This window comes from Sciurus vulgaris (genome assembly GCF_902686455.1).
Source record: "Sciurus vulgaris genome assembly, chromosome: 1".
Taxonomy (NCBI): domain Eukaryota; kingdom Metazoa; phylum Chordata; class Mammalia; order Rodentia; family Sciuridae; genus Sciurus; species Sciurus vulgaris.
In genome coordinates, this window is record NC_136461.1 from 129,947,108 (window position 1) to 129,973,733 (window position 26,626).

The 26,626-nt window shown below is 35.4% G+C and overlaps 2 protein-coding genes across 5 annotated transcripts in view; both read right to left on the minus strand.

Annotated features, from left to right (window-relative positions):
• The window catches only part of ST18 (ST18 C2H2C-type zinc finger transcription factor), a 359,234-nt gene that overhangs the window by 92,743 nt on the left and 239,865 nt on the right, over nucleotides 1–26,626 (minus strand). For 2 of the 4 annotated variants that reach the window (XM_079136475.1, XM_079136473.1), the window contains exons 1-4: nucleotides 11,686–11,723; nucleotides 10,710–10,812; nucleotides 4,395–4,449; nucleotides 2,103–2,133 (exon numbers count right to left, since the gene is read on the minus strand). In XM_079136475.1, coding sequence (XP_078992601.1) covers nucleotides 2,103–2,133; nucleotides 4,395–4,449 — 86 coding nt within the window. In that variant the 5' untranslated portion in view covers nucleotides 10,710–10,812; nucleotides 11,686–11,723. Of the gene's footprint in view, nucleotides 1–2,102; nucleotides 2,134–4,394; nucleotides 4,450–10,709; nucleotides 10,813–11,685; nucleotides 11,724–26,626 lie in introns of those variants that run through there. The other 2 variants (XM_079136474.1, XM_079136476.1) reach the window with 2 other exon arrangements.
• LOC306659505 (uncharacterized protein) overlaps nucleotides 11,711–26,626 on the minus strand; it is a gene marked incomplete at its 5' end in the record, with an annotated part of 212,092 nt that continues 197,176 nt past the window's right edge. Inside the window, one exon of the mRNA XM_079137121.1 lies at nucleotides 11,711–11,837. The remainder of the gene's footprint in view (nucleotides 11,838–26,626) is intronic.

Genomic DNA, 26,626 nt, shown 5'->3' on the forward strand with positions numbered 1-26,626 from the left:
AACATTTTTCTGAATTAGTCTAAAAACAAATTAGGATCAAATGGAATTTTTGACAGAAATATGATTTCTAAAGAATTAGGAGAACAGGAAACATTATCATTTCTAAATAAAATATATGCTTTGTTCAAATTTTAGAAAACTAAGTTTTTGAAAGATAACTCTGAAGGTTAAAATGTGGAACTTTGAAAAAATGTAAGCAATGATTTACTTCTTGATTTCACGTTCTGGACAGTACTAATTGTGAATGAGAGAAACATAGCCTGGTGAGAGAGAAACTGACCTATGGTCTGGAGTCTCGATTACTTACTAGTTTGTAGCTTTGTGTTATTCACATATGCTGTTTATTTCCACTTTATTTTTCTGAAAATTTGAATAGTCATAGTCTCTACTTCATAAGATTATTGTTGAGTATTAAATGAGATAATTGGATGAAAAAGAAAACTTGAGTGTACAGCACATAAGACCTCAATAAATTTATTATTATAATCATTAATACTAACAACATGCTTAAATAGTAATTTCTATTTTTTGACAAAGGTTACATTAAACATTTTCCCCCATATATTTGCTTCTCTGTTAATTCCTTCCTTTTTCTCTCTGAATTATGTGTTTTTTCTTAGGTCAATGTGCACATTAATTTCCTAAAAATTCTTTTTTTTTCCCAAGATATTTTAAAGACATATCACTAAAAAGATACCTTTTTCCCCTCTGAATGATTTGTTTCCCTAAAAGTTCTGACAGTTATGTTCAATGGGGTGATGGTCCTCTGGTCATGGGTACTGTTTCTGTGGTAGACCACCAGGAAACCACCTCACAGTGCTGCAAACATCTCTTACACTTTGAGCACTTGATTGTTTTAAATTTATCTCAATCCTTTTACAGGAGACATAAAGTCTCCAAAAAGATAGAAATTTTAGATGAGAGTAGATTTTAAAAGCAAGAATTTAAATGAGCCCAGTAGTTCAATAGTTTAATCCTTCCTGATTGTGTGGGTGTACTACATGTCCTGCTTTTATTAAAGTGGTTTGTAAAACAAAAATTTTAATGATAAGATTAATAACATAGGCAGGGTCTTAAATTCCCTATAGCAAACTTCTATAGAGAAGAGCATTAGGATGAATTCTAATAGGTATGTGTTCCTCGAAACAGATGAACTGGGACAGAATAAGTCATATGCAACAGGAAAGTAACTAAGACAACCTGTGATTCAGGGAACCACAAAGCATGGTTGCCTGGAAAAAGAACTATGTGAACTGTTAATGCATACCTTCTAAATTGTAAGCTTGTCAGATACTGTAATACATCCTCTATTTTTCAAACACCTGAGGAACATATGCAGACCACAGTTGTTGTTAAAAAGGTGAACTAAATAGTGAATTTAGGACTTTGGGCAAGGGGATGAATCATGAATCATCTTGTTCCTGACAGAAAATGTGTCATCAGCATGTTTTCTTTTTTCATTCTTTCTTAAGCATATTTTTCATCATTTTTCTTCTTTTTTACTATACCTCAACAAAGACTCTGTAAGAGAAAATCTAATTGGAATTTATTCTGCAAAACCAGGTAGAACTTTCAGAATATTAGATCTGAGGCATTAGTTATGATATATAAGGTGGAAACATATGGACCCATTCAAAAATTCTATTTGTCACATTACCTTCTAATGTGTAGGTTAAAAAAACAAACTGTGACTACCTGATTGAATTACCTAATTATTTAAAGTAAAAAGTGTATAATTTAGGATCTGGGTGATTCATTAATCAGGTTCACAGATGGCAGTTCAGTTCACTGACCCTCAGTAAAAAAATCCAACCATGTAGGTGTTTAGAAAGTGTGTGGCAGCCTATATTCCATTAAGAAAAGGGGGAAATTAGTCACATGATAGCAAAATGTTATTGTGTTTTGTTATCAGAATATTAAGTCAAATTATCAATCCAGTTGTTCCCCTTCTGCTTCTTTGGTGTATAGGCAGAGCCTAGTAAAATAAGCCCTTTGACTTATTTTTTATTCTAAAATAAGGATCATGAGACTTGAAAAGTACAAATCATTCTAATAATTAAAGTCAATTAATATGAGAAAAAATAATGTAGGGCAGACCTTACCTGAGCTCCTGGATTAGGGAATCCATTGGTACTATTGAAAAAAAAAAAAAAAAGAAGAAGGAAAAGAGTCAATTAGGTGATGGTTTTCAAAACTCTGTGATTCAAACTTTTCACCCACCTAGAGATATTAACCATGAATGGTTAGTACAGACTCCACGTGGTTTCTCACTGAATGGCTTGATTTTTCTCTTGTTCTCACCCCCTGGAGATAAGAGGACAGGTGAGGATGTCTTATGATGGCTTACTGTGTTTAGTATCTTAGGTGGCCGTGGGGCCTTGTAGTCACATTTTGGACTTTCTAAGTACCTGTCTTTAAAAGTTTATTGAAAAATTATAAGAACATAAAAGATCTGAACTACTTTTTTTAAATAAAATTTATTTCAATAGGAAATTATTCACAAATACTTCAATGTTATTCTGTTTGTATGTGTGTGTGTGTGTGTGTGTGTGTGTGTGTGTGTGTGTGTGTGTGTGTGTACTTGGGTGATACTGGGGATTGAACCCAGGGCCTCATGCATGCTAAGCTAACCCTCTACCACTAAGCTACACCCAGTCCCAAAATAACATATTTAATGACATTAAACAAGTATTCAAACAAAACTGTCAAGGCTTTACTAAATGCATATGTCCCAAGATTTTATTTCAATAACTTCCTGCCTAAGGAAGAAAGAAATAGCTTAAAAGCTTCAGAAATGTTAATACCAATGACTTTTTAAAAATGAGACACTTATAGAAAAAAGGGCTTTGGTTTTTCTGACTGAGATGCTGGGAACTACAGGAGCTCATGTTTATAAATACCTGCCTACACCCAGGATAAGCAGCATATGGAGGGAGGCAACAGGTGGTTTTCAAGATTACTCACGCTTCACGAGAAACAGTCGTTTCACTTCTAGAAGAACATTTTGGCTCTATTTAAGGACATGTGTACATGTGCCAAAAGAATTCGAAGTCCAAAAAAGAATTGCAAATTTAAAGACCCACATTTAGAAAGTATGAGAAAGTAGTGTGCTTTGAGACATCAAAATAAGAGATCTGAAGATTCCAAATACAATCTCTAAAATTCTGATATTTATGGCTTTGTGAGCTTACCTTAATGAAAGAAACTCTGAAATTTGTACAATATTGAGGCATTTACCCCATGAAAATTTAGTGCCTAGAAATACTACATTTTAAATATAAAGGTAGAAAATATGGTTACTGTCAAACTGATTAAAACTAAAATTGAAAAAAAAAAAGACAGTATAAAACATTTGTTAGGGTGAGAAAAGTCCTATGTGATGTACAGAATTATTCTGTAGTTTGGGTATCAACGCTGATGATAATCACTGGTCACATCTTAATTTAAAAAATCCTTGAATGTGTTAAAAATATTTGGGATTTTGGACTTCACTTAAATAGCAATTGACTACCTTGACATATATAAATATATAGCTAACAAAAGTGTTCAACTTGATTAGCCATTTTCAACTGTAAATGTCAAAACCCAGATAAATGCAGGGTGACAGCTGGGCTCAGCTCTTCTTAAGCCAGGTAGACCCTGAGGAAGGTGGGGTGGGGAAAACAGCTATCCAGAGTGTTGTCAGAGCCATGGTGAACCTATAGTTTCCCACTTAGAATTAAGGGTCACAAAAATATAGCTAATTATAATAAAAGTTATTTTCCTTAAGGGGTGTTATTGCCAGTCAATCCTGTTTTCCAGATGTTTAGATCATCAAGGGCCTGTTTATATTTCAATATTACATTACCATCTGTTGGTTACAAAAAGAGAGGGATAACCGGCAAGTTAAACCTTCCAAACATTACTTTACAGAGCTGCTGGAAATTCCCAGCAGGCTTAGTCAAAAAACAAACATCATCATTTTACTTGAACTAAGTATAGATTGGGAGCTACTAAACCAGATAACATGAAAATCAAAATCAGCTTTAGCAATAAACTAACAATTCAGTTGTTCCCTTGGTCATTTGAGGTCGCTTTTATAATCTGAAGGTCTCCATGAAACATTCCTCCCTTGCTGAACCTTAGGATGTTTTGCATGATGTTCAAATATACTCATGATTGTATTTTGTAAAAATTAGCATCATATATCACTTGGACTTTCCAGAGTCCTTTAACTCTTGGTTCATAATATTTTGCCTCTCAATGCCAAGAGCCAGTAGGCTGGCATGGTTTGAATAAAAAAAGCCCGGAGGAAGGTGTAATCATTCTGACTACACGCTAGGGACAGAACACCGGCACTCCCATATTTCATGGTATGGTGGGCACAGTGTCAGGGAACCTGTTTGCTAACTCACCCTCCGTTCCTTTAGAGCGAGTCCGCAGCGTTTTATCTTCAGCCTCTGCATCCATCTGTAACATGAACACAAAGTCTTGAGGTCATGCCTTTGACATTAACCAAAATATGAAAACATGCAATTAGAAGTTCATTGTGAAAAACAGAGTGCCCTTCCTTGCCCTTGAATACCATTCTGACTCTATGGGGCTCTCACTGTGATTGCCTTTGCTTACCAGTAGTTTGAGAGACACATCTACAGATGCTGGAAACCAGAGAGAACAGCAAAAAGAAGGCTGATATCCTTGTCCACAAGTGTTTGTGTTTCAAATGTATCTGGCATTACAGTGATTAAAAAAAAAAAAAAAAAAAAAAAAGGAGTGATCAGCTGTGGTTGTGAAAGGAATAAAATCTCAAATGCTAAACCAAAAGGTTTCAAATGGATTTACTAAAATCAAATTCTTTTACATAGACCCTTTCTAAGGGAAAATGACTGTCTAAATAAGCAACTTGAAGCCAAACTCATGTAAAGCCCTCAGAATATATCATGGAAAAATTCTGTCAACAATAACCTACGTTTACTCCCAAAATTCAGAAAAAAAAAAATACTGGTTATAATCATCTGAATGTAAAAGGAAGGTGAAGTCTAAGTGAGTTCTGTGGCAGTATCAAATTCCCATCATTACTAAATATTTTAAATGCAATCAAATAAATTATCAAAGGGATACAAGGACTTTCAAGGCCTTTTATTTCCATAGACTCTGACTTGAAGACATCTATCCATTTCACTAGAATCTGTAATCATTGTCTTCTGCACACTGTCAGAAAGAATTCTTAAATATAAATAAGTTGTTTTGTCTGTTGAAAATAAGAGGCAGGCAGAAGGCGCACTCCGTGGCTCCCATCCTTAAATCCTGACATGAGCAGAGAGGCAGTGTGACTGCCATGGTAATGGGAGCCGCGTCTCTGCTCTCCGAGGCTAGGTTGTGATTGAAGGCACTGACCTGCCATAGACTTATAATAGGGGAGCAGGTGTGGCAATGATGGACTTTAATTTCCTTTAATAAACCTTTTATGTGCCACACTTTTACTGCCATTCGACGCTCTCCAAGGTCCTGCACATAATAGGTTCATTACTTTTGATTACTATAGTCTATTGAGACAAACAACTCCAGAACACACTATATATTATGTTCAGTTAAACCAATATAGACTATTTATCCATTGTGCATTTTTTCACCTGCAACACTACAGATGAAATTAACGACAGCTCTCGTAAGCTAAAACTATTAAAACCACCAGAACTCTTTTGTCATTGCTTCATAATAAACACCATACCAATTGTTGAACTGCTTTTTAAATTAGCAAACAAAAAGTGTTCACCACTTTGGTTGAACAGCAGCCGCTTTCGTCTAAATAAAATGGTTCATTGTTATGAATATTTTAAAACTACACAATAAGAGAAAACAACAATAAAACAGAGGTGATTTTTTTTCCTGTTGATTTTCCTTCTTTTAAAACTGCACAAGTTTATGACAAATATGACAGTGCCTAAGATTAAAATGGCTTGGTTTCCTCAGGATGGTGAGCACTGCCTTGTGAAATCCCCCTCATCCCAGGAACATCCCTGTTGCATATAAAGTGGCTCAACTCATGCAAACGCCCTTCCGTGTGCTACACAAATAACTAGATTAGGGAGATCGGTAGCATGTGAGGGTTAAAAGATGAAACCCATCAAATATTTCTGAGGAAGTTATTTCCATGGGAGAGCATCCACATAACACAAGTCTATCATCCTGCTACACAGGTGCTATTAACTCTTCCCAGCCACCTGAAAAAAATACCCCAAAAGAAAATAAGAGGTTGAATTCCATGAGTTTCTTTACTAAAACTGAAACAAACACTGCAAAGAATGCCAGAAGTTATACATGAAAGTAGCTTCAGACGCATGCTTAAATGCAACCTCCTTTCTAATAACTTTTAACTAGCTTCTATTTTGCAATTCCGCTATTCAAGGGTCTGAGTCTTGTCCCCACCCCATGCAACCATCTCCACATTAAAGTCATTGGAAGGAATGCATAAATATTCATGGACCTCCCCATGAATGTGCTCGGAATGCTGGTCTCATAATTGTATTTTGTTGAGCTATTGTTCTCCTATTGGTGTAGCACATTCACCCTGTATAAACATTTAAAAACTGATAAGTCATTCATAAAACTAAGTTTTCAAATTTAGCTTGTGAGCCAAGTAAAAGCAAAATAGATCAAAGCCATTATTTATGAGCTATCTATTTCACCTTCGTTCTGTCCTTCAGAACTGAGGAACTAAGTTTAGCTTCTAATCATGTATAATGGCTCAATGGGAAAAAAGAATAGACACCTAAAGTATTTTTCTTTTTAGGTGTGGGGAGTTTTAATGCTCATGAAATGGTTCTCTCGTCATCCATCCCAACTCAAAAACAGGTCTTTTGGATTGGGGATGTGGCCCAGTTGTAGAATGCTTGCTCGAGACTCTGGATCTCATCCCCAGCATTATAAGCAAGCAAGCAAGCAAACAAAAACAGGCTTTTGTTCTCTAGAGCCTGTACATAGGAGTAGAAAATTCAAAGTATTCTTAATTTGGATTATTTCCAGGAACTTTAATTAATTGCAAATGGAAAGACTTTATTTTCATAAAATGAACCCTCATCTTCAATGGTACCTTGTTCAGGTCATGGGTCATTCAAGGTGGAAAGCGATTTCTACCTCAGGACCTGTCTTGAGGCCCAGACTTGGGAGTTGATTACCATACTCTCTAATTTTCCAGAATCACAGAAGAGTCACATGATCATGGTGTGATTCAAGAAAACGACCTAAATAACATGTACTGTAAACTTGAAAATACTATGTCTTGGAAAGTTCATTTTTTTCAACTTCAAAAGAATGTTTAGTTATCTTTATTGCTTAGGCCCCCAATACTTTTGAAAAGACTGCAATTAACTTTGTAAACTCTGAGTTATTCCTTTTCTTTATTGGAAATTTTATTTTTTTAAAATATCTTGTCCTTCTCCAGATTTCATAGGTTAAGGATGACAACAACAGAAGACATTTTCTGAGATTCCTACAATGGGTTCTTTCTGTCTTTGATAATCTATTTCTCAATAGGGATAAGAAAACTGAGGGTGAGCTTTGTCATTCTAATTTTTTCTGATCTGAAACCCTTACTTTAAGAAAAATCTCATTTAACTTACAAATATGAACATATCACATATAATATTTAAATAGAAAGGAAAAAAAAGAGATTTTTGCTCAGCATTTAATTCATAATAAAGTCACAAAGAAAACTTTTAAAAAAGTTTCATATTCTAGTTCTCTGGGGGAAAGAAGTGAATACATGGAAAAATGGCAAGAGGAAAAGAAATTTATAAAATTCCAAAGGTTAAGAAGTAAAATTTGGAGGACAAATGTGCAAGAAGCAGAAATGGAAATAAGTAGACACGCAGTGAAGAAGAAACTGGACCTTAGAATAACATGTAACTATTTAGTTGAATTTGGAAAACTCCCACTTAACATCTTTATATACTTAGAAACCTAGATAGAAGTGTACAAAATGATTTTCTAGTTACTTGTACTTGCCCATATTTATTTACTGGAACTTACATCAGGGGCAATGAGCAAATCTCTTTCTTGTTACCCCAGGGCACAGATCTGAGACCTTCTTTTGGGCTGAAGAGAAAATTTCAGAATTGCTTCTTTGTGGAGGAAGAGATTCAAGAAGCAATCTACAAAACTTGAAAAATCAATTTTGCTTTCATTCATGCAATCCTCTTACTGGTATTTAGTTCTTTTGATTTTATTTTCACTCAAAATTCTATCTTAACCTACTGACAAATAAATAAGTAAATAAATAAAATTTTAAAACAGCCAGTAAAGTGACATACACCTGTAATCCCAGTGACTGGGGAGGCTGAGGCAAGAGGATCAAACGTTTGAGGTTAGTCTGGACAACTTAGTGAGATCCTGTCTCAAAATAAAAACTGAAAAGGGCTGGGGAAAGAGATCAGTAGTAGAGAACCCTGGGTTCAATCTCCAGTACTGACAAAACAAACAAACAAATAACACCCATCTCTCCAAATAAATACGTAATCACTTCTAAAAAACTGAGTAAGACAAATCCCTTGGATGTTGAGGTGTTTTTCTCCTTTCAACAGAGCTCTATAATACCACCTCAGTATATATTTATAAGACACATTAACAAGTAGTCTTGAGTTTTTTAATATTTGTAGAAAAAGTCCTAGTGATCATCATGTTTTGAAGGCACTCTTTGAAAACCCTTACACAATTAATCTTAATGCTGTCTAGTTAGCTCATGCATAGACTTCTAATTTGAAAAGTCTTTCCCATACATTAACTTGCAGTGATTTCCCCTCTCAAGCAGATTTCATTGTGTGCCTCTTCTGAGATGTTTGAAGGGGCAATGTGCTTTTGTATGCTGTAGAACATCACTCTTGTAAGATGTTCTTTCAGGACTGAGAAACTCATGGCGGTGGTGAGAGGAAGTTCTGTGACTGCTGAGAAAAGGTCCTGGGATCCGCTCCATGAGGAACACTTTTTCTTCAGTGAATACTTTTCACAAATGAAGTTGCAAAAATGACAAAGAGAAACCCAGAAGTAGGAAAAGGAAAATTCCAAAATGAAACAACTAGATGAAGCCAGTATGTTGGGATGAAATTTGTCCAGATTGAGGAACAAAGAACCCTACATTGAGTGACCTTTCTTTTGATGATTCTGGCCTCATTTTGTTCTAAACATAGCTTTGGAACAGCCTAAAATGGTAGCCAAGATGCTTACCTGTCACATAAGGAAAAATTATGGGAAAATGAGCTTCAAGACTAAATGAAGGAGAATGTTGACTTCTAGAGAGCAAGGGTAAGCTAGAATGGTTAAATGTGTTTTTTTCTCTGCTCTTTCTCTTTTCTAGTTTTCTTTTCATACATTTATTCATTACTCAGGAAGAATAGGAACACATTTAAAAAGTAAACTTCAAAAAATCTAAATGTAACAAAAATGCTTTTTTTTTAAAAATACCACCCATGATGATATTTGTAATTTTTTGAAATTTTCATCCTTTGTTTGGGGCACATTATTCTTGATTCCAACTTTCTGTTCCTTATTGTGCTGACTTTGATTTCTGTATAAATGAATTCAATGATGTTTATGCTTTAGATTTTTGATGATTCTCCTTGTTTCCCCTAATTCTTCTTATCTTCCATAAATACAAACCTCAAGGATGAAGCAAATTCAGTTTGCTGTTAGATTAAGTATAGTTCCCTGGGAAATAGCTCTACCTGAGGGCCTCATTCCTGCACATTACCCACAGATGATTTTTAAAGGGAACTTTCTAGAGTCACTGGGAATAAAAGACATCTTAGACCCGAATCAAACTTGGGTACTGTTATAAGGAGGAGGATTTATTTTGACTCTTCCTTCTGATTTCTGAGTTGTCACTGCTGTTGTAGACTTTGTCCTGTAACTTTGTACAACTGGCAGTGCTGAATATAAACCAAAGCCATATGTTTGTGTCCTTTTGCCAAACGACTCCAGTAAATAGTTCTATTATTCCCTTAGGTAACCAATGTGTGCCAAGGATTTCTATTAGTTGCCACACCATGGTCTCAGAGTTAGCTTTGTGACATTAGGGGCCAATCGCCAGCTTTATATTTCAGAAGATTTCTTTTTTGCATTTTTTAAATATGCCCTGTTTAAAAATAGGGTAAGTAACACATTAAGAGGGTCTTTAGGTTTTTTCTTCTTACTGATATTTTGAGACACCTCTGTTAAAAAAATATGTGTTAGAAAATAAGCTCCTTCATATAGGGTTACATTATTTTTAAATTGATTTTGGCCAAGGACTACTGAACATACTTTTTACTATTTGTAGGAATTAATTGCAGATGCCATCTATAATACCTTTAAAATCTTGCTTTACAAAAATTTTACAATTGCTCTTAGTCTTTAAGCAAACAAATTTCTAATACAAATGAATTCAAATTGGATTTTTAAAACTATTTTAACAATTAACCTTTCTTTAAGGGAAAACATGCTTGAACAAATGACACATACCAATTAATATGCAAAAGGATTCTTTCAGAGAATTTTACCTGTTCAATAGTTTGAAATATTAAGTTGACTATGCTTAGAACAAAAATCACAATTCCAAATTCAATACTAACAATAAGTTTCAAAGCAAATTCACAGAGATGAAACACTGTTGTAGAGAAAAGCCTTTAAATAAATTCTTTAATTGAATTCGTTTTCTTTCAATATATCTACTTCTTAATAAAAAAATGTAGACATACCACTTTCTTTCTCCAGGTAACTCGTGTGCAATTCAGTTCACCCTGCACCGTCAGAGAGACTAAATGTCTTTGTCCAATTTAGTAAGAAAGCTTGAAACTCATTCTGTTAAGAGAAAAAAATAAAAGAAGGCAGGAGTAAGTGTCTGGACAAATAAATAGAAGAGTAATAATAAACATTGCAATGAAAAACAATGTGTTGACGCTTGTACCTATGATTTGGTTGGAATATACTATGAACTTGGTACTTTGGATTATAATAAAAACTTGATACTACACATCAATTAGAAAAATATTTTTATATTTTCTATATATCAGGTATTCTATTAGTTGAGAAATTAGATAAGGGACTCTCAATAATAATTATCATTATTATATTTTATGATGCTAGGTAGATCAAACCCAGGGCTCTTTGCATGCTAAATAGATGTTCTACCACTGAGCTATACCCCACCTCTATTATTGTTTTTTATTTTTTTAGTGGTGCTTGGGATTGAACACAGGACCTCACATGCTAAGCAAGGTATCCACCACTGAGTTACATTTTAGTCCCAGTACTTCTTTTATTTTCACTTTTAATGACCAAGAAGAAAGACTTAAGACTAGATTTGCTTAAGAAATTGCAAAATAGAAAATGTATCCTTTCGTTTCTTAGGGTTCTTTCTAATGAGGTCATAATAAAATGCTACTAATCCTTTGGCAAATGTTTTAAATTGTTTTCCAAGGAAACAATTCACCCTTGATTTACTTTGTCATCAGTCACAATATACAGAGCTGCATCCCCTCTATTTGGCCCCAGGGATGGAAACAGAATCTGTTTTCAGGAGGCCATAGGCCCTTGAGAGAAAACTGAAATTCCATGTAGTGTACTCAACATGCACAAGAGGGCCTGTTTATAGCAATGCCACATATACAGATACCACATGCTTTAAATGTTTATGGTTGGCAGTTCTGGAATTTTAAAACACAAGTCACCAACCTTCCTTTCAGAAGATTTCTGTCATCTGGTCTTTTACCCCTTGCAGTATATTGAAGAGCCCCGCCTCTGAAGCATAGATGTCTGTGTTACTTGTAGTCTTTGACCAGACATGAAGCAGATGCTTCGTCAACCTAAGTCTGCAACTGTAGTTCCTGGGGAAACATGAAGATAAAACTCTCTTGTAATATATAGCAGACTGCTACACATGGTGTAACAACTGAAAACTAGCACAGGAGCTTGGGAATTCTTAGTTTGTGTTTGATTGCAACTTAAAAAAAAAAAAAAAAAAAAAAAAAAAAGGCTTTCTCTAACAAATGTTTTTGGCCCATTCTACTGCACCCTCCCCTCAGTTCAGAAAGAGTTCTGCAGCTTTCCACCTGCCTATTCCCTTTTGTTTGCCATACACTAACCTAAAACAAAAGATCCTGGAAAACAGTCACACTGGCGAACAAAGCTCTTTCTAAATCCTGAAAGTAATGGCTTTTTGTCTAATACCCTATCGTGTTATGTATTTATTAGCAATACATTTTCCATTTATTTTCTCAAAGATTGCCAATAAAGAACTGAATCACATAAGGGAGTAGCTGTAAAGCCTCTGAGTTCCCTAATGTCAAACTCATTAGCATCCGAATAAGCGCACAGCAGCACATCATCTGCACAATTGCAATTTTTTACTACTTTTAATAGCGTTTCTCAAAGGGCTCATTTTCAACTTTCTTCAGTGGTTAGTTGGGTCTCAGGGGAAAAGGAGCTTCCTGACGCTCACAGCTTCCACTCAACAACCCGGCCGTTTGCTGTCAGATGCATCAGCCCTCTGCCCTAACCCCATCTGCTGTGGCTCCCCTCCCTGGGGAGGAGGGCGGAGGCAGCACAGCTGAGATCGGCTTGGAGAAGTGTGCAGAGGGCATGGAGAAAATATAAGTTTAGGAATATGATTTGACACATAAGGGCTCAGGAAGTCGAAGCACACCAAAATACAAATGGGAACCAGGAGCCCTTCACGTGCTCTCATTCCAAACGTCTGTCATAAACAACCCTGCTCACCTGCTCTTTGGAAGCCCACCCTTGGCAGACACCAGAAGGAATCATCCACTGAAATGTCCCCTCTCCCCCCTGCATGTGTGCTATTATATCAGGAGATATGTTTAAAACTCCATTTTTTTTTTTTTTTTTTTTTTTTGGTGGTGCTGGGGATCGAACCCAGGGCCTTGTGCTTGCAAGATAAGCACTCTACCAACTAAGCTATCTCCCCAGCCCCTCCATTTATATTAATTGCCATTCTTTAATCTTTTTTTGCTAAAGATCTTAAAGTGTGTTATAAAACTTAAGGGTTTAATAAAATATTAATGGAAAATACACATTTTTAAGACGGTTTACCCAAGAATTGGAAACCTGACCAAGCTCCCAGAACTTGCAACAGAGTTAGTTCTATCCCCCACTTGCCAAGATGAACACTTTGCATTGAAATCTATATTTTTCTGGAAAGGTAATCTTAAAGATGAAACTATATGACAACCAAGGTTTTAGTAACCTAATGGGTTACATAGTTCTTAAGTGTGCTTTCTAATCATAACTTGGCTTTATTTGTTACATAAAGTCATCACCAAGTACACTATTTTTCTGCTTTTGTATCTGAAAATAATTAAGGACTCTCAGGCCTTTATAGATGCTTCATGGATGAGTACCTGCTTCTGAAAAAGACAGTTCTTCAAACCTATGGCACAATGTAATGAATACGCTGTGCTTTTTTTTTTAAACAGAAAATATTTCAAATTGTATTGAGTCAATGATTAGGAAATGTCCATGTTTCTATCTGGGATCCTTGGGTCTCGGCCTCCCAAGTCACTGCAATTACAGGTGTGCACCACCGTACCTAAAGTGAAATGATACTTGTGTCCACTGCATTCCTATAGCTTGACACAGATTTACTTATTCAAAAGGATGTACTAATTCAAAAAATCCTCCAAGCTAAACACAGTGAAAAATTTGGTTAACTGACAAATGAATTTAATATAAAATATATATAGCGCTTACGGCTCAAAATATAACTAATATGAGGTCACTGCCACCACCAATTTCCTGGAGTCTGCCTTCTAATGAAACCAACCCATTTATTCTCAGTGAGGAAGGAAACGCATGGCGTTCTCTCTGAAGATTGGAATGTTAATGAAATCTCCAAAGACCACTCACAGATTTAATTCTTTAACAAGTAAACAAAAGAATGTGGATATATTTACGTTAGTATTGCTATCCCTTGAACCCCTGTTTTTTACAATTTTCAACAGTTTTAATCTCTCAGTCAATCTTAGTTATTTGTTTATTTATTGGTATTGGGAGTAGGAGTACCTAGGAGTACTTTACATCTGTACTATATTTCTGGCCCTTTTTACTTTTGAAGCAAAGTTCAGCTAAGTGGTTGAGGCTGGCCTCAAATTATTACACTCTGATCCAGTGATGGAAGAGAAAGAATCAATGAGTGGGGAATGTCTGTCTCTATCCAGGATCCTCTGGTCTGAGCCTCCTAAGTCTCTGGGATTACAGGTGTGCACCACCATGCCCAGCTTGTTCTAACTTTAATATGTCGCCAATTGTTCATTAGTTAGAATGATGAAAAGGGGGGATTATCTTTGTCTGTTTCATTTTTTTGAATAAGGCAAGTTCTTTATAGTTCTAAGTTTCTAGATTTATTTTTATATTAATCAGTATGATAATTTATGTTATAGCCAATTTTGTATCATATAATGTACTATTATATTATATATACATACTCATATATATTTATATATAATCTTGAACATGTCTTTATCTGGAAATACAATGGAATTCTTCAGTTTCCCATTTTTGATTTGGTGCCTTGAAATTTCTAATGATAATTTAAGTACCTTATTTTGGAATTTCAATATTAGTGAACTATAAAGTTGGTTTTTCCATCATAGCAAGAGAGTCTATATTTAGAAATTGATGGATAAAATTTTTGTGAGTCTTCCTACTTAATTTTTATGCCACTGAAAATGACTTTCTTCTGTTTAGCTCCCTAGGTTATTAGGGAATGTGCTTCATTGGTTGGAGTAAATGAAGATGAACATTGAGTTTCATTTTAGATGTTTTAGGACAAGAAAATACTGATTATTGGCCACAAGCTTTACTTTTACCACCAGCCCATCATTAGGTGCCTGATCACAGTAGGAAGAGCTTCTGCAAAACTGGAACCACTCTGCAGGAAACACAGCTCCCAAAGCAAAGTAGGTCAGTGGGATCACTTACTTTTAGGAAGGATGTTTCAGATTTTAAATCATTATATGCTCAACAAGATGAATTTTTTTTTTTACATTGGCAAACAATTTGTTCCTAATGATCCACTTTTAATACTTTTGACTTTCCTAAGTGATCACTGAAGTTCAAATATGAATAAAATTTCATGCAATTCAGAAGTTAGTCACTTAAAAAGAAGAATAAAGTAAGATTTGTCAAACAATATACTAAATTTCCATTGTAGATTTAGTTGATTTTCACTGATTTGCCCAGATTTTGAAATCTCTACTCTCTAGAACCTTTCAAGGAATTTTAAGTGCAAGGAGTGCTATGGCAACTTTGATCTGCTCCCAAAACATGCAGTTTTTGCTTTGCAGATTGTCGAAGTCATCCAGAGCATCAAAATAACTTTCTGGTTTCCTCTGTGACAGACAGGAAATAATTGTACTTGCACTAGTAGGCATGACAGTATTTGTGTTTGTCCTTTCAGTTCCTGTAAAAATAAAACACAGATCTCTTCTCCTTAAACTCTGAAGCAATTCCAGTAACTTATACAAGACCTATATTTCTCCTTGCAAGATGATTTAACTTTCACCTTATTTAAGTAACAAAATAGCCCTCAAAGATACTTAAAGCCTTGCTGTAATTAACATAACTGCATTTAGATGCCATTCATGACTGATAATTCCAACACCTTGTGGGAAAAAAAGTTGCATGCTGTAAACATTATAAACATATTCAAATAAGCTTAACACAATCTGCCATGCTTATTTCTGCCTAGATCATGGACCAGCGAAATGGTTAATGCAAATGGATTTATAATTTGCTTTGGGGGGCCAGTTTCTTCTCCTTATTTATTAGCCCAGCTGATGGGGCAGATTTGATGAGGCACTTCTGGAATAATTGAGTCATCACACAAAGAAGGCTGCTAGCATTCAGAGTGGTTTTATCAGCAGCAAGCAGGCCTGATTACTGACAATTACACTCTGATCCGGTGATGGAGGAGAAAGAGCCAACGAGTGGGAAATGTCCGTGTTTCTATCCAGGAATAATTTCTACATTCATTTTACATGCTAAGTGTTTCCTATCTCTGCATAATAAACTGTAAACAGGAATAGATGGCACAATGTCCCTTAATATTTCCTGGTAATGAAGACACAAATGTACAGTGAGTGCTGATAAATATAGATGAAACATAAGCTATTCTCCCAGTCTGTATTGTTACCTTTAAAACAAATGCATTTTTGTGGTAAAAGCATAATCATAGCTAATGCAAAAAAATGACAGAAGATTGAAACTGTCCTTGTAACTACATAGAAACTTTGTAAAAGTCCTGTTAATCACTGCTGCTTTAGAGGCTGGTGAGCTGAAGGTGAGATTCTAGAAACCACATCATTTTGTTTCTCAATAGTCAACTGTGAAGAACTCCTTGGGTTACACTCAGCAGAGGACAGCATGACAGTGACCTCCATTAACACTCACAGAAAGCACGTCTCAATGCTAAACTGAGACAACAACTAAGCTGGCACAAGAAGACATCTTCCCTAGCATGGATTTCAATTTCCCTCCCATCAGACTTTTCAACAAAATGTTAATCATGAATAAAAAAGTTAGACCAAAGACTGCATGATCTGTCATGTAGAGCAATGCATTGCTGTCTTCAGTGTAGTGTTTTAGCCATTTATTTAGGACATGGTTTATTAACAAAACACCATAAGCAAAAAAAATGCATCTCATGGAGACATCTTTTTTAACTAGTTTCTCTTTTGACTCAGAATTGAGTTTGAAATTCCCAGAGAAAAGCAATGTCCAGACTTCTTAATGTGCTACTAGAGATTTTAGTGGCAACACTTTAATTTCCTGTAATATCAGGAGTTTCCTCTTTTAAAAAGCCAATCAGGTGTGAAGCCACACATAATGAACCTGCCTAGGTCTGTTTGCTTAATCTTTTCTCTAAAGCCCCTTCCTGGCTTCCAAAGAAATAAAAGTTATTCTCTGTTCTCCTGTGGTAACTATGGAAACTCTGTTTTATTAAACTAACCACTTAACTTCAACGCTTGTGTTGCAACTAAATGTGCTATTTTGAGTAAATCTATACTAAACAACCTTATAATGTCAAAACACTTCTAATAAAGTTCAAAGAGCACTTGTTGATTCAAAAATGAGGCTTTTCATTATGTAAAGCGAATTTTCTCTATTTAAGCTGTTTTATTATATAGATTGTCACACAATATCCTTGATATCTTTGGAAATTTTCCATTTTCCTTATCCAATTTTAAGAGGTTCTTTAGAATTTTTCAACAAGTCTGCTGTTTTTCTCAACAGTAACTGCTTTTCATTAACATCATTACTATATTCTGTAAATATGAATTAAGATAAAAGAATATAGTTATTTATCCTCATTATCTGACTATGAATATGGAATGGGAGAATCTACTGAAGTTTACAAAGTAGACCTGCCTCAATTATTGAGGCCAATGTGGTAATAGATTTTTGCAGAATGGTCCTTGGATTTTATTCTTACTATAAATTAGAATGTTTCATATAGATTTTTTAAAATACAAGTATCTTTCTCCTAAAATTTTACTTATTACTGGTTCAATACATGGCTATTGAGCAGCAATCTACATGTTGTTCCATGCTAGACAGTGGGCATAAAAAGATCTATAAAACACAACTTTTGTCCTCAAGTACAAACCAGCAAGCTATGGATTCCAATAGGATGTGGAAAGTATTAGAACAGAAGAAACAAGAGCATAGACTCAGAAATGCTTCCAGAAGATGATAATTACTGAAAAATTTATCCCTAGTGAGATTCAGAGAACTTTGAATAAAATAAATAAATGTCTCCAAAGACCAATTGAAAGGACACTAGAAGTCAGATCGGCTTGGTTTAAACAATGCATTAAAGTCATATTTTTATATAGCTACAAAAGAATCAGCGAGACTAGATGGCCAAATTAGACAGTTGAAATGAAATGTTTTGAATCTGTTGATTTCATTTGTAACTTTCCAAGAATATTTTTCAGTGTCAGAACTGTAAAATGTGCCTGTGGAAATGCATTTGTCATTCATGTTGCAGATGAGAGCATCTCCCAGAATCCTATATTGCAACAGACTTTTGATGGCACATTCATCTTGACTACTGTGTTCTACCTGACAGTCTATAAACTCAAGTCCATTTTCTTTTCTCAAGCCTTGGGTAGCCCCATGGAAATGAGGGGCTATGTCTTGTTGACCTTTTGAGGCAATGTAACTTTATGTCTCTAATAGTTGCTCAATTATTATTGAGTTGAACTGTAATAACCCAAAGTAATCCTTTTCAGGTGTTTGAGTAATGGTTTATTAATTGGATTTTAATACAAAACATCCCAGATGTTGAACATCTGGGAAACTATAGGTTTTGTCACTTTGGGGACTATGCTAGTTGAAGAGAATTTCTTTCCTTATGTTGAAAATGTCAATCACAAAATGCAAAGAAGTACGAGTGTGAAGAGTGACAGATCTTATGGTCAGATTTCCCCCAATGTCTCCTTTTACCTCATTTATGTGAAAAACTAAGGCAATTTAAACTGGTCCTTCTGTGAAATAAAAGCCTGAAAAATAGAAATACGGTTTGTCTTATTTTTCCAAATTTGGAAAGAAAACTGTCTAGGAAAGCCTCCAACTCATTTAAACTCTATGTCATCCCTACTTCTGAAACCTCTCTTTTCTCTCTCAAAATTTGCCAGAATGTCTTGACTATTGTGCACTTACATTTTATTTTAAACCATGCATAGCCACATACTCCAAACTGATGACATTTGTATTGAGGAGAAAATGGCAGACATAAAGAAAAATGACACTACTGCATTCTTTTTCTTCCATTCTTTTTTATCAAAACAGAGAATACAGAATTTTCTAAATAAATATAGCTCATCTTTGACCACCCTCCCATAAATACTTTATGTGCACTCTCTTACACTTCCTTTGAATATTTGTCCTTCATAATCATGGCATACCTATGGAAAGACATGAAAAAAGTGAAGCTAATAAGATCCCTACCTCCTGTGTTCATATTAGTAGCGAAGGTAGAACAAGCAGCTGTCTGCTTCCAAGTACTAAGCTCTATTTCAGCAGCAGAGGTGTATACTTCCACCCCTGGATATTCCATTCCCCGCACTCATGCTCAGTTCAACACACACTCACTAAAGGGTTTGATAAAACAGGTACATGTTTGCACCTCTGATGATATAGGCACTATGTTTAAAAAACATGTAGGGAATTTGGGGTAGGGAAGAGGGAGAGGTATCACAAAGTAGAAATTTCTGAGTTCGTGATAACCATCATTCAAATTCACAGAATACATATTTCAGTTTCTACACACTATCCATTTTGGTCTCTCAAGAAATTTTTCCTGGGGTTAGGGCTGGGGCTCAATGGCAGAGTGCTTGCCTCGCATGTGTGAGGCACTGGGTTTGATCCTCAGCACTGCATAAAAATAAAAAAAATAAAAGTATCCTGTCCAACTACAAAAACAACAACAAAAAAGAAATTTTTCTCTTCATTCAAACACAGGAACTTATTCATAGGTTTATATATCTGTAAAATACATCCCATCTATTAGTTGACCTCTTTTCTTTATTAATTTTCTATTGCTGCTGTTAACAATTTTTTTAAACTTACTGGCTTAAAACAGTTCAGACTTACATCTTACAGTTCTGGAGGTCCTAGATCTGGTGTGGTCTCACCAGGGTAAAACCAAGTCAGCTTTCATTCCTTTCTGGAGTCTAGGAGAACTCATTTCCTCACTTGTTTGAGTTATGGTCAGAATCCAGTTCTTGTTCTTACAGGGCAAAGGTCCCTGTTTGATTGTTTACTCTAAACTGAGAGCCATTCCCATCCTTTAGAGAACCCTGCATACCCCTGGCTCATGACCCCTTTCCTCCACCTTCAAATTTGGCAATGGTGGACTGGGTTGAGTTCTGAGCATACCATATCCCCCTGACTCAATTTGCCTTTGTCTTAAGGACCATGTGAACAGTTAGGCCTTTTTGAATAGTCTATTGCATTCTCCCCATCTTAAAGTTCTTAATTTAATCACATGCTATTTGCCATGCAAGGTAATATATTTACAGATTCCAGGATTAAGACATGGATATTTTGTGGGGGTGAGAGAGGTGGGACATTATCTTATCTACCACATTCTTTAGTCACCTATGTGAATTCTCAATGTCTTAAAGCCCTAATGCTCTTCATTATCACATATGTGAAGATGTAAATCAAGATGAACAGGTGTAAGTACTCCTCAAAGAATATATACAAATATAGCCCAAATTACCACAAAGATACAAATGTTTAACAAGTTCAAACATCATTGCTGGTCCTCTGAAGTTAATTTCCTTAACTTCTCAGATTTTTGAAGGACATTGAGAAATCTGGGATTGAAGGAAAAAAAGAGAGAAAAGAAGTAGGACTACTCTTTGAGGGGCAAGTTTATTTTTAAACAGTCTTCACTTACCTTCCCTACCAGCTTTTGGCTTAGAATTGGAGAGTTTCCATTGCTTCAGAGAAGCATCATCAGAGAAAATATGGGGGGGGGGGGGGGGCAGAAAACTTAATTAAATGGCAATTATCTACAGCTTATTAACTATATAAAATAATCCTTTCAAGTAATTTACTGACTATCAGAATATGGGTTGGGGTACTACTGATCTTCAATAGACATAATATTATCTGAAAGAACTCTCGCTTAACTAGGAAAACAGGTGTCTACTGTTATCAGAAAATGCTTTTTAGATTTGAGCCCTTTTATATATAAGTACATTTGAGAACCTTTTCTAAGGACACACCTGAGAGTGAAAGTGAATTATCAATGACAGTCTTTCAAAAAAAAAAAAAAAAAAAAAAAAAGAATCAGTGGTTTAACACTAATTTCTAATCAGATCCTACAGAAAGGAACAGCCCGCACGGCAGCTGTACTTTTCCCAGGGTTAATTACCTTTCACTGCTCTCTACTAATGAGTCAGCTGTTCCTGTCATCGCACACTACACTGGTTCATCTGGAGCTCTAGCTGTGGACAAACACAGGAGTGACAGTCCTATTTACATATGGGGGGGGTGGTTGTGCAAAGATTTCAGAAGGATTTTTTTTCAAACCCTTTAATGCTCATGTGTTTTCATGATAAAAATATTTTTTACCAATAAGGTTTTACTTGGTCAAATATTGTTTGCCTACCAGGTCACAGGGTTCATTACTAGTACATACAAAGTAATGCATAAGCCTTGGAAAGAGGCAAACTTTATCACCTTCACAGAAAGCTTTGTCTCTGACCCCTAAGCACCATGACAATCACCCTATCCAGATGAAAGATGGCTAGCTTCGGAAGTTTGCAGCTTCCTTCACTGATAAAAAGACCAAGACAGAAAATTAAATTCAGAAGTAGAAAACAACCTGAGAAAAAGACTCAAAATAGCTTTGTTTGTACATGAAAAGTTAAGACAGTTGAAAGCTTAAAAAATAGACTTGAAAAATGCTTTTTATATATATCTAGATCATTGTTGGATATTATATATGTACATGTGTATCTAATAGATGATTCTTTTTTACCCAGATAATAGCTCTTTTATCCATATAATGGCTTTGCTTTCCATCTCATGATGTAAATACAGTATGTGCTTATGTAGTTTCGAACACTGTAGCCAAGAAGTTTACACATTTCTTTCCCCTTCTTTACTCCAGTGGAGGCAAAGAGGGGTATACAAACAGTAAAGTATCAATGGAGTTCTGCTTTAAAAACCTCCAAAATGCCTCTAGTTAAGAATGCTTTCCCAGGCTAGAGTTGTGGCTCAGTGGCACAGCACTTGCCTGGCATGTGTGAGACACTGGGTTTGATTCTCAGCACCACATATAAATAAATAAACAAATAAATAATAAATAAATAAATAAAGGTCCATCAACAACTAAAATATATATATATATATATATATATATATATATATATATGTGTGTGTGTGTGTGTGTGTGTATTAAAACAAAACAAAAGAATGCTCTCCCACTGGCAAGTTCCCAGCTCTAAACCTTAAAAATCCAGATCAGTGATTCTCAGGTTTTCATACGATTCAGGATTATCTGGGTATCTTGTTAACAGACAGGTTCTAATGCTGACACTCAAGGTCCCACTTGACATGGTGCATTTCTCTGAGTCTGGGTATTCTGGCTGATCCAAGCATAGGCTGTGCTGAATAGCAAAGAGACCAAGCAGTGGCTCTCAAGCATTAGCTTGCATCAGAATCACCTGGAGGACTTATTAAACGCCAAGTGAGTTCATAGTTCTGAAGTGAGGCCCCAGAATCTGCATTCTTAACAAATTCCCAGGTAATTCTTGTGCTGATGGTTTGGGTACCAGACTGCCTTAACTATTCACTATTAGTTGCACTGAAGAATCTTAAATCCCAAAGGCTAACTACTCGGCATCCACATGAAACAGAAGTGCTTCCACTTTATTCTAGAGCCATTTATTTGCTCTGGTTTTACTACTTCATGATAGAAAGGAACAGATAAAAAGTGAATGTCTGGCCTATCACTGAAGTACATTCTGAGAACCACTTTATAGCTTATTGAACTTGATCCTCCCTTCAGATGAAGCCATTCATGTCAAGAAAGAAACAGCAATTATGTACTTCTTCATTACAGGTGTCATTATCAAATGTAAGCTCACAAATTACAAATCTAAGACTTTGCACAATATTTAAATTTGCTGAAAGCAAATAAAATATGGAAATGAATTAATTACAAATTATATCATAAAAATAAATTTAAATGTCAAGCAATGATGCAAATTTCCTTGAGAAATTCAATGTTTTACCACCCCTAGTAAATTCTGATTTACTTTTTAAACTGTACTATGTGTTTCTCATACACACTGGTATGTGAAGTGTGTGTTGATTGTTGCTATTTTGAAGAACACATTATTCTGAAAATTTGTAAGATGGAAAAACCTTTTAGTCTAATACTAAAAATATTATTTGCCTTGCTATTCATGTAAATATCTCGGTGCTAGGGCTCTCACAAGGGCATTTTTGCAACATTGGTCATCGGAATATACATTTTAGAAAGAGGGGAGTAATAAGAGAAATTATAGAATGAAATATCTGCTGAATGTATTTTAGTAAAAAAATGGATGGTGATTCTCAAACAGCAAGTTACTCACTGAGCAGAAGTTAGGCATGTTAGCATTGATCTTCTCAGGCCAGGAAAGATTATTTTGTGTCTTGAAACATGAACTTATTTATCATCACTACATTAAAGTTGGGAGGATAGGGCTGTATGCACATGAGAAAAATTTTAGAGGAATCAATGCCCCTTTTGAATTGTTGTTTTGCTGTCCCACAAAGCTATTTTAAAAGTATCAATATCATCTAAATTAAAGAGGATAATATCACAACCAAGAAAGCTGATGAATATCAATGCACTGGAATGATATTATTTAATTAATTAATTAACTTTGGCACTCAAATCTTCATTAAGCACCTATTCTCCTGGAGAAAAGGGGAAACCATGCCAAAGGATGGAGTCCACAGTGAGTGGAGAGTGTCATATAGTGTATGCCACTCTAATAAAAATGTTATTTTTTTTTTTAGGAAACATATTTCTGTTGAACAAATCAAGAGTCTACAAAATAAAAATCTTCAGTGAAACATGGGTGCTGAATTTATTTCTTGATGACTTAAGATGATAACTGATGGGTTTGATAAAAGTTCTGCCCCAGGAGTATAAACATTTGCTACAGTGGAGAAGAATGCCTAGACCTGAAAATTTAGAATGGAGAGCCTGGTGAATCTCAGGATCCGCATGATCCCTTTTCTTGGGTAGTTTTAAAGAGTTATAATGTATCTGCCTATATAAATCTGGTCATTTGAACACTGGGTTTATTGTTGTATCACATGACCAATCAGAGGTTAGTACTGTTCTCCTGAGGCTTTTTATACTATGCTCATTCAATTGCAGTCTATTATTTTCATCAGCCAATAGCCCCTCACTATATCACAGTGGCAGATTACTGAGGGAATCTGACCTTCTTGGTTTTCTTTTGAAATTAAATTTTTATTCAACTATTTTTGTTACATATGGACAAATTATAATTGCATATATTTATGAGGTAAAGGTGATTCTATGATAAATGTATAAAAGATAGATTTACTGAACCAAGCTAAACAACATATCCATCATCTCAAATACTTATCATTTGATCATCTTGTCTAACTGAAACACTGTACCTTTTGACCAACATCTTCCCTTTTCTCGTCAATTCCCCAGCCTCTAGAAACTATCATTCTGCTCTTTGCGTCTATGTTTGATCCTTCTTGGTATTCCATTATGTACCTTCTGGCTATGTTACTATTTTTTCCAAATAATTATGTGTAAAAGTAAAATGCCTTAGAACTATGGAATCCCTGATTTTAAAGGTCTAATTTACACAATGTGTTTTCAAAATGAATGACAACAGTGCTCATGAAAGGAAGACCATGCTCCAGAGTAAGCTGGCTAGGTTTTCTTTTCATCTCATTAACTCTTCTCTAGCCTGAGTTTTGTATTAGAAGAAGCTACACCTGCCCTGTCCCCACACCTGGACCACTGTTCTCATGTTCAGCAGCTACTCCAGACTGGAGGCTCCTATGGGCAACGACACCCCTCTCAGCTTCCCTTCCATAACCAGGGAGCTCAGTCAGAGTGTTGCCTTTTTGAATGAGGACTGACTAATTACTAAGAAAACCAGGAAACTATGATGAGGCTACTGCCTCTGTGATGTGCATTTTAGAAAAAAATGCATCAAATATTCAAGGATAAAATTGATGCTGGTGAAAACATTCAGTTTAGCGTATAAGACTAATAAGTGCAATACTTAAGGTAGATAATAATATATCACTGATATTATATCTGAAGATGAGTGAAACAGGAAAGAATCTCATGAATAATTATAAATCAAAATTCATTTTACAAATTAAGAAAAACTGACAAAAGCATATGTAATACTACTATATTATAACACACATAAAACTTATTTTGGACGAGATGTTCACATTTAAGTTCTGTCATGGGCAGGTCAAACACATGTTAAAATGAGAAAAGTGACTGCATATTAAGAATGCCAAAAAACAAGCAAACAAACAAAATTAAAACTAAAGTGGGCAGTTCTGGAAAACAAAATATAATTCAAAGATAATTAGAGAGCATACAATATAATTTATCACAAATATTTAAATGAATATACTGAGGGACAGAGAGATTTCAAATTGGACCATGGTGGGTAGTGGGAAATAGAAAGTAGTAGAAGATGCTTACAATGATCCAAAGAAGGCAACAGGTAAAAATGAAATTACATGAGGCTTTCAGCAATGGTTGCAAGTAATTACACTGATGCCTGACTCAGGCACTTGGACAAGGCTTCTTACCATTATATTTTCTTACTTAAATCTCACTGCAATCGAAAGAGGTGGAGGTTATTATTCCTAACTTAAGGTGAGTGAACTTAGGTGGTACTATTAGTAAAAGCTAGCATTCAAAACCATATCCAATGCCAGGGCTCTTCTTGCTTTGTAGCTCTGGCTTAAAGGGGAGTCAGAAGCTAGATGCTTGAATGTCTTTCTCTGAGCAACTCACAGAAAGACCCATAATGAGGTGGCTCAGGGAATGAAAACTTTGGTGCTATATTTAGACTGGAGATAGACTGGCTAGAATGTTGGAAAATCAGTAATAAGGACTAAGTTAACAGAGATGCTGAAAGATAGTAAATGTCATAAAGCTGGCTTATTAGGGAAGACAGTGACAAATGACCTGGGTAATACTCTGTGGATGACTGGAGATTGTGAGCCCTGGCCCAAGGCAGCAGAATCAGAATGTTGACACTCCCAACACTAAACCAACACCAACTCGAGTCTGAATCCTAACCGACAACTTACTGCTCCATGATCTCAGAATTGTATTTAACCACCTGATCTTCAGGTTCTTCAACTGGTAAAAAGGACAATAACAGAACTGCCCCCAGGGCTGCAAGAACTTGATCAGATGCAACACATTGAAGTGATGCCACATGGTAGATGGTCAGTAAAATTCCATGATGACCAAAGAGATCAGTACTTATGCAAAGCCCCGCTGGTATGTATGCCATAAAGAACATCCCTATGTGGTCATGATGAGGATGTGTGTTGGGAAGAATGACTGAGCTTTTAGGTATGTTCTTTAAGAGGAAATTGAGCAGCCTGGGAAGCTGAGGCAGGAGGATCATAAGTTTAAAGCCAGCCTCAGCAACTTAATGAGATTTTAAGCAACTTAGTCAGATCCTGTCTCAAAATAAAAAAAAATAAAAAGTGACTTTGGGTTCAATCCCTGGTATTAAAAAAAAAAAAAAGAAAGAAAATTCATTAATAGAAGGAAAATTTGTTAATATCCATTCAAAAGTATTTATTGACTATTCTGTCTTTGTTAGCTACAGATATAAATTATATATGTATACATGTACCTATATGTATGTGTATATATGTGTGTACATATATATACACACATACTCAATCCACACAACTATATCAATCAGAGACTATTAATTGTTCCCACCTTTAAAATGAAAAGATAAAAATACTGAGAACCCAAGTCCTTGCCCAGGGTCTCACACCTACTGGGAATTGGACTCTGGTTCAAAGGCCCATGAGT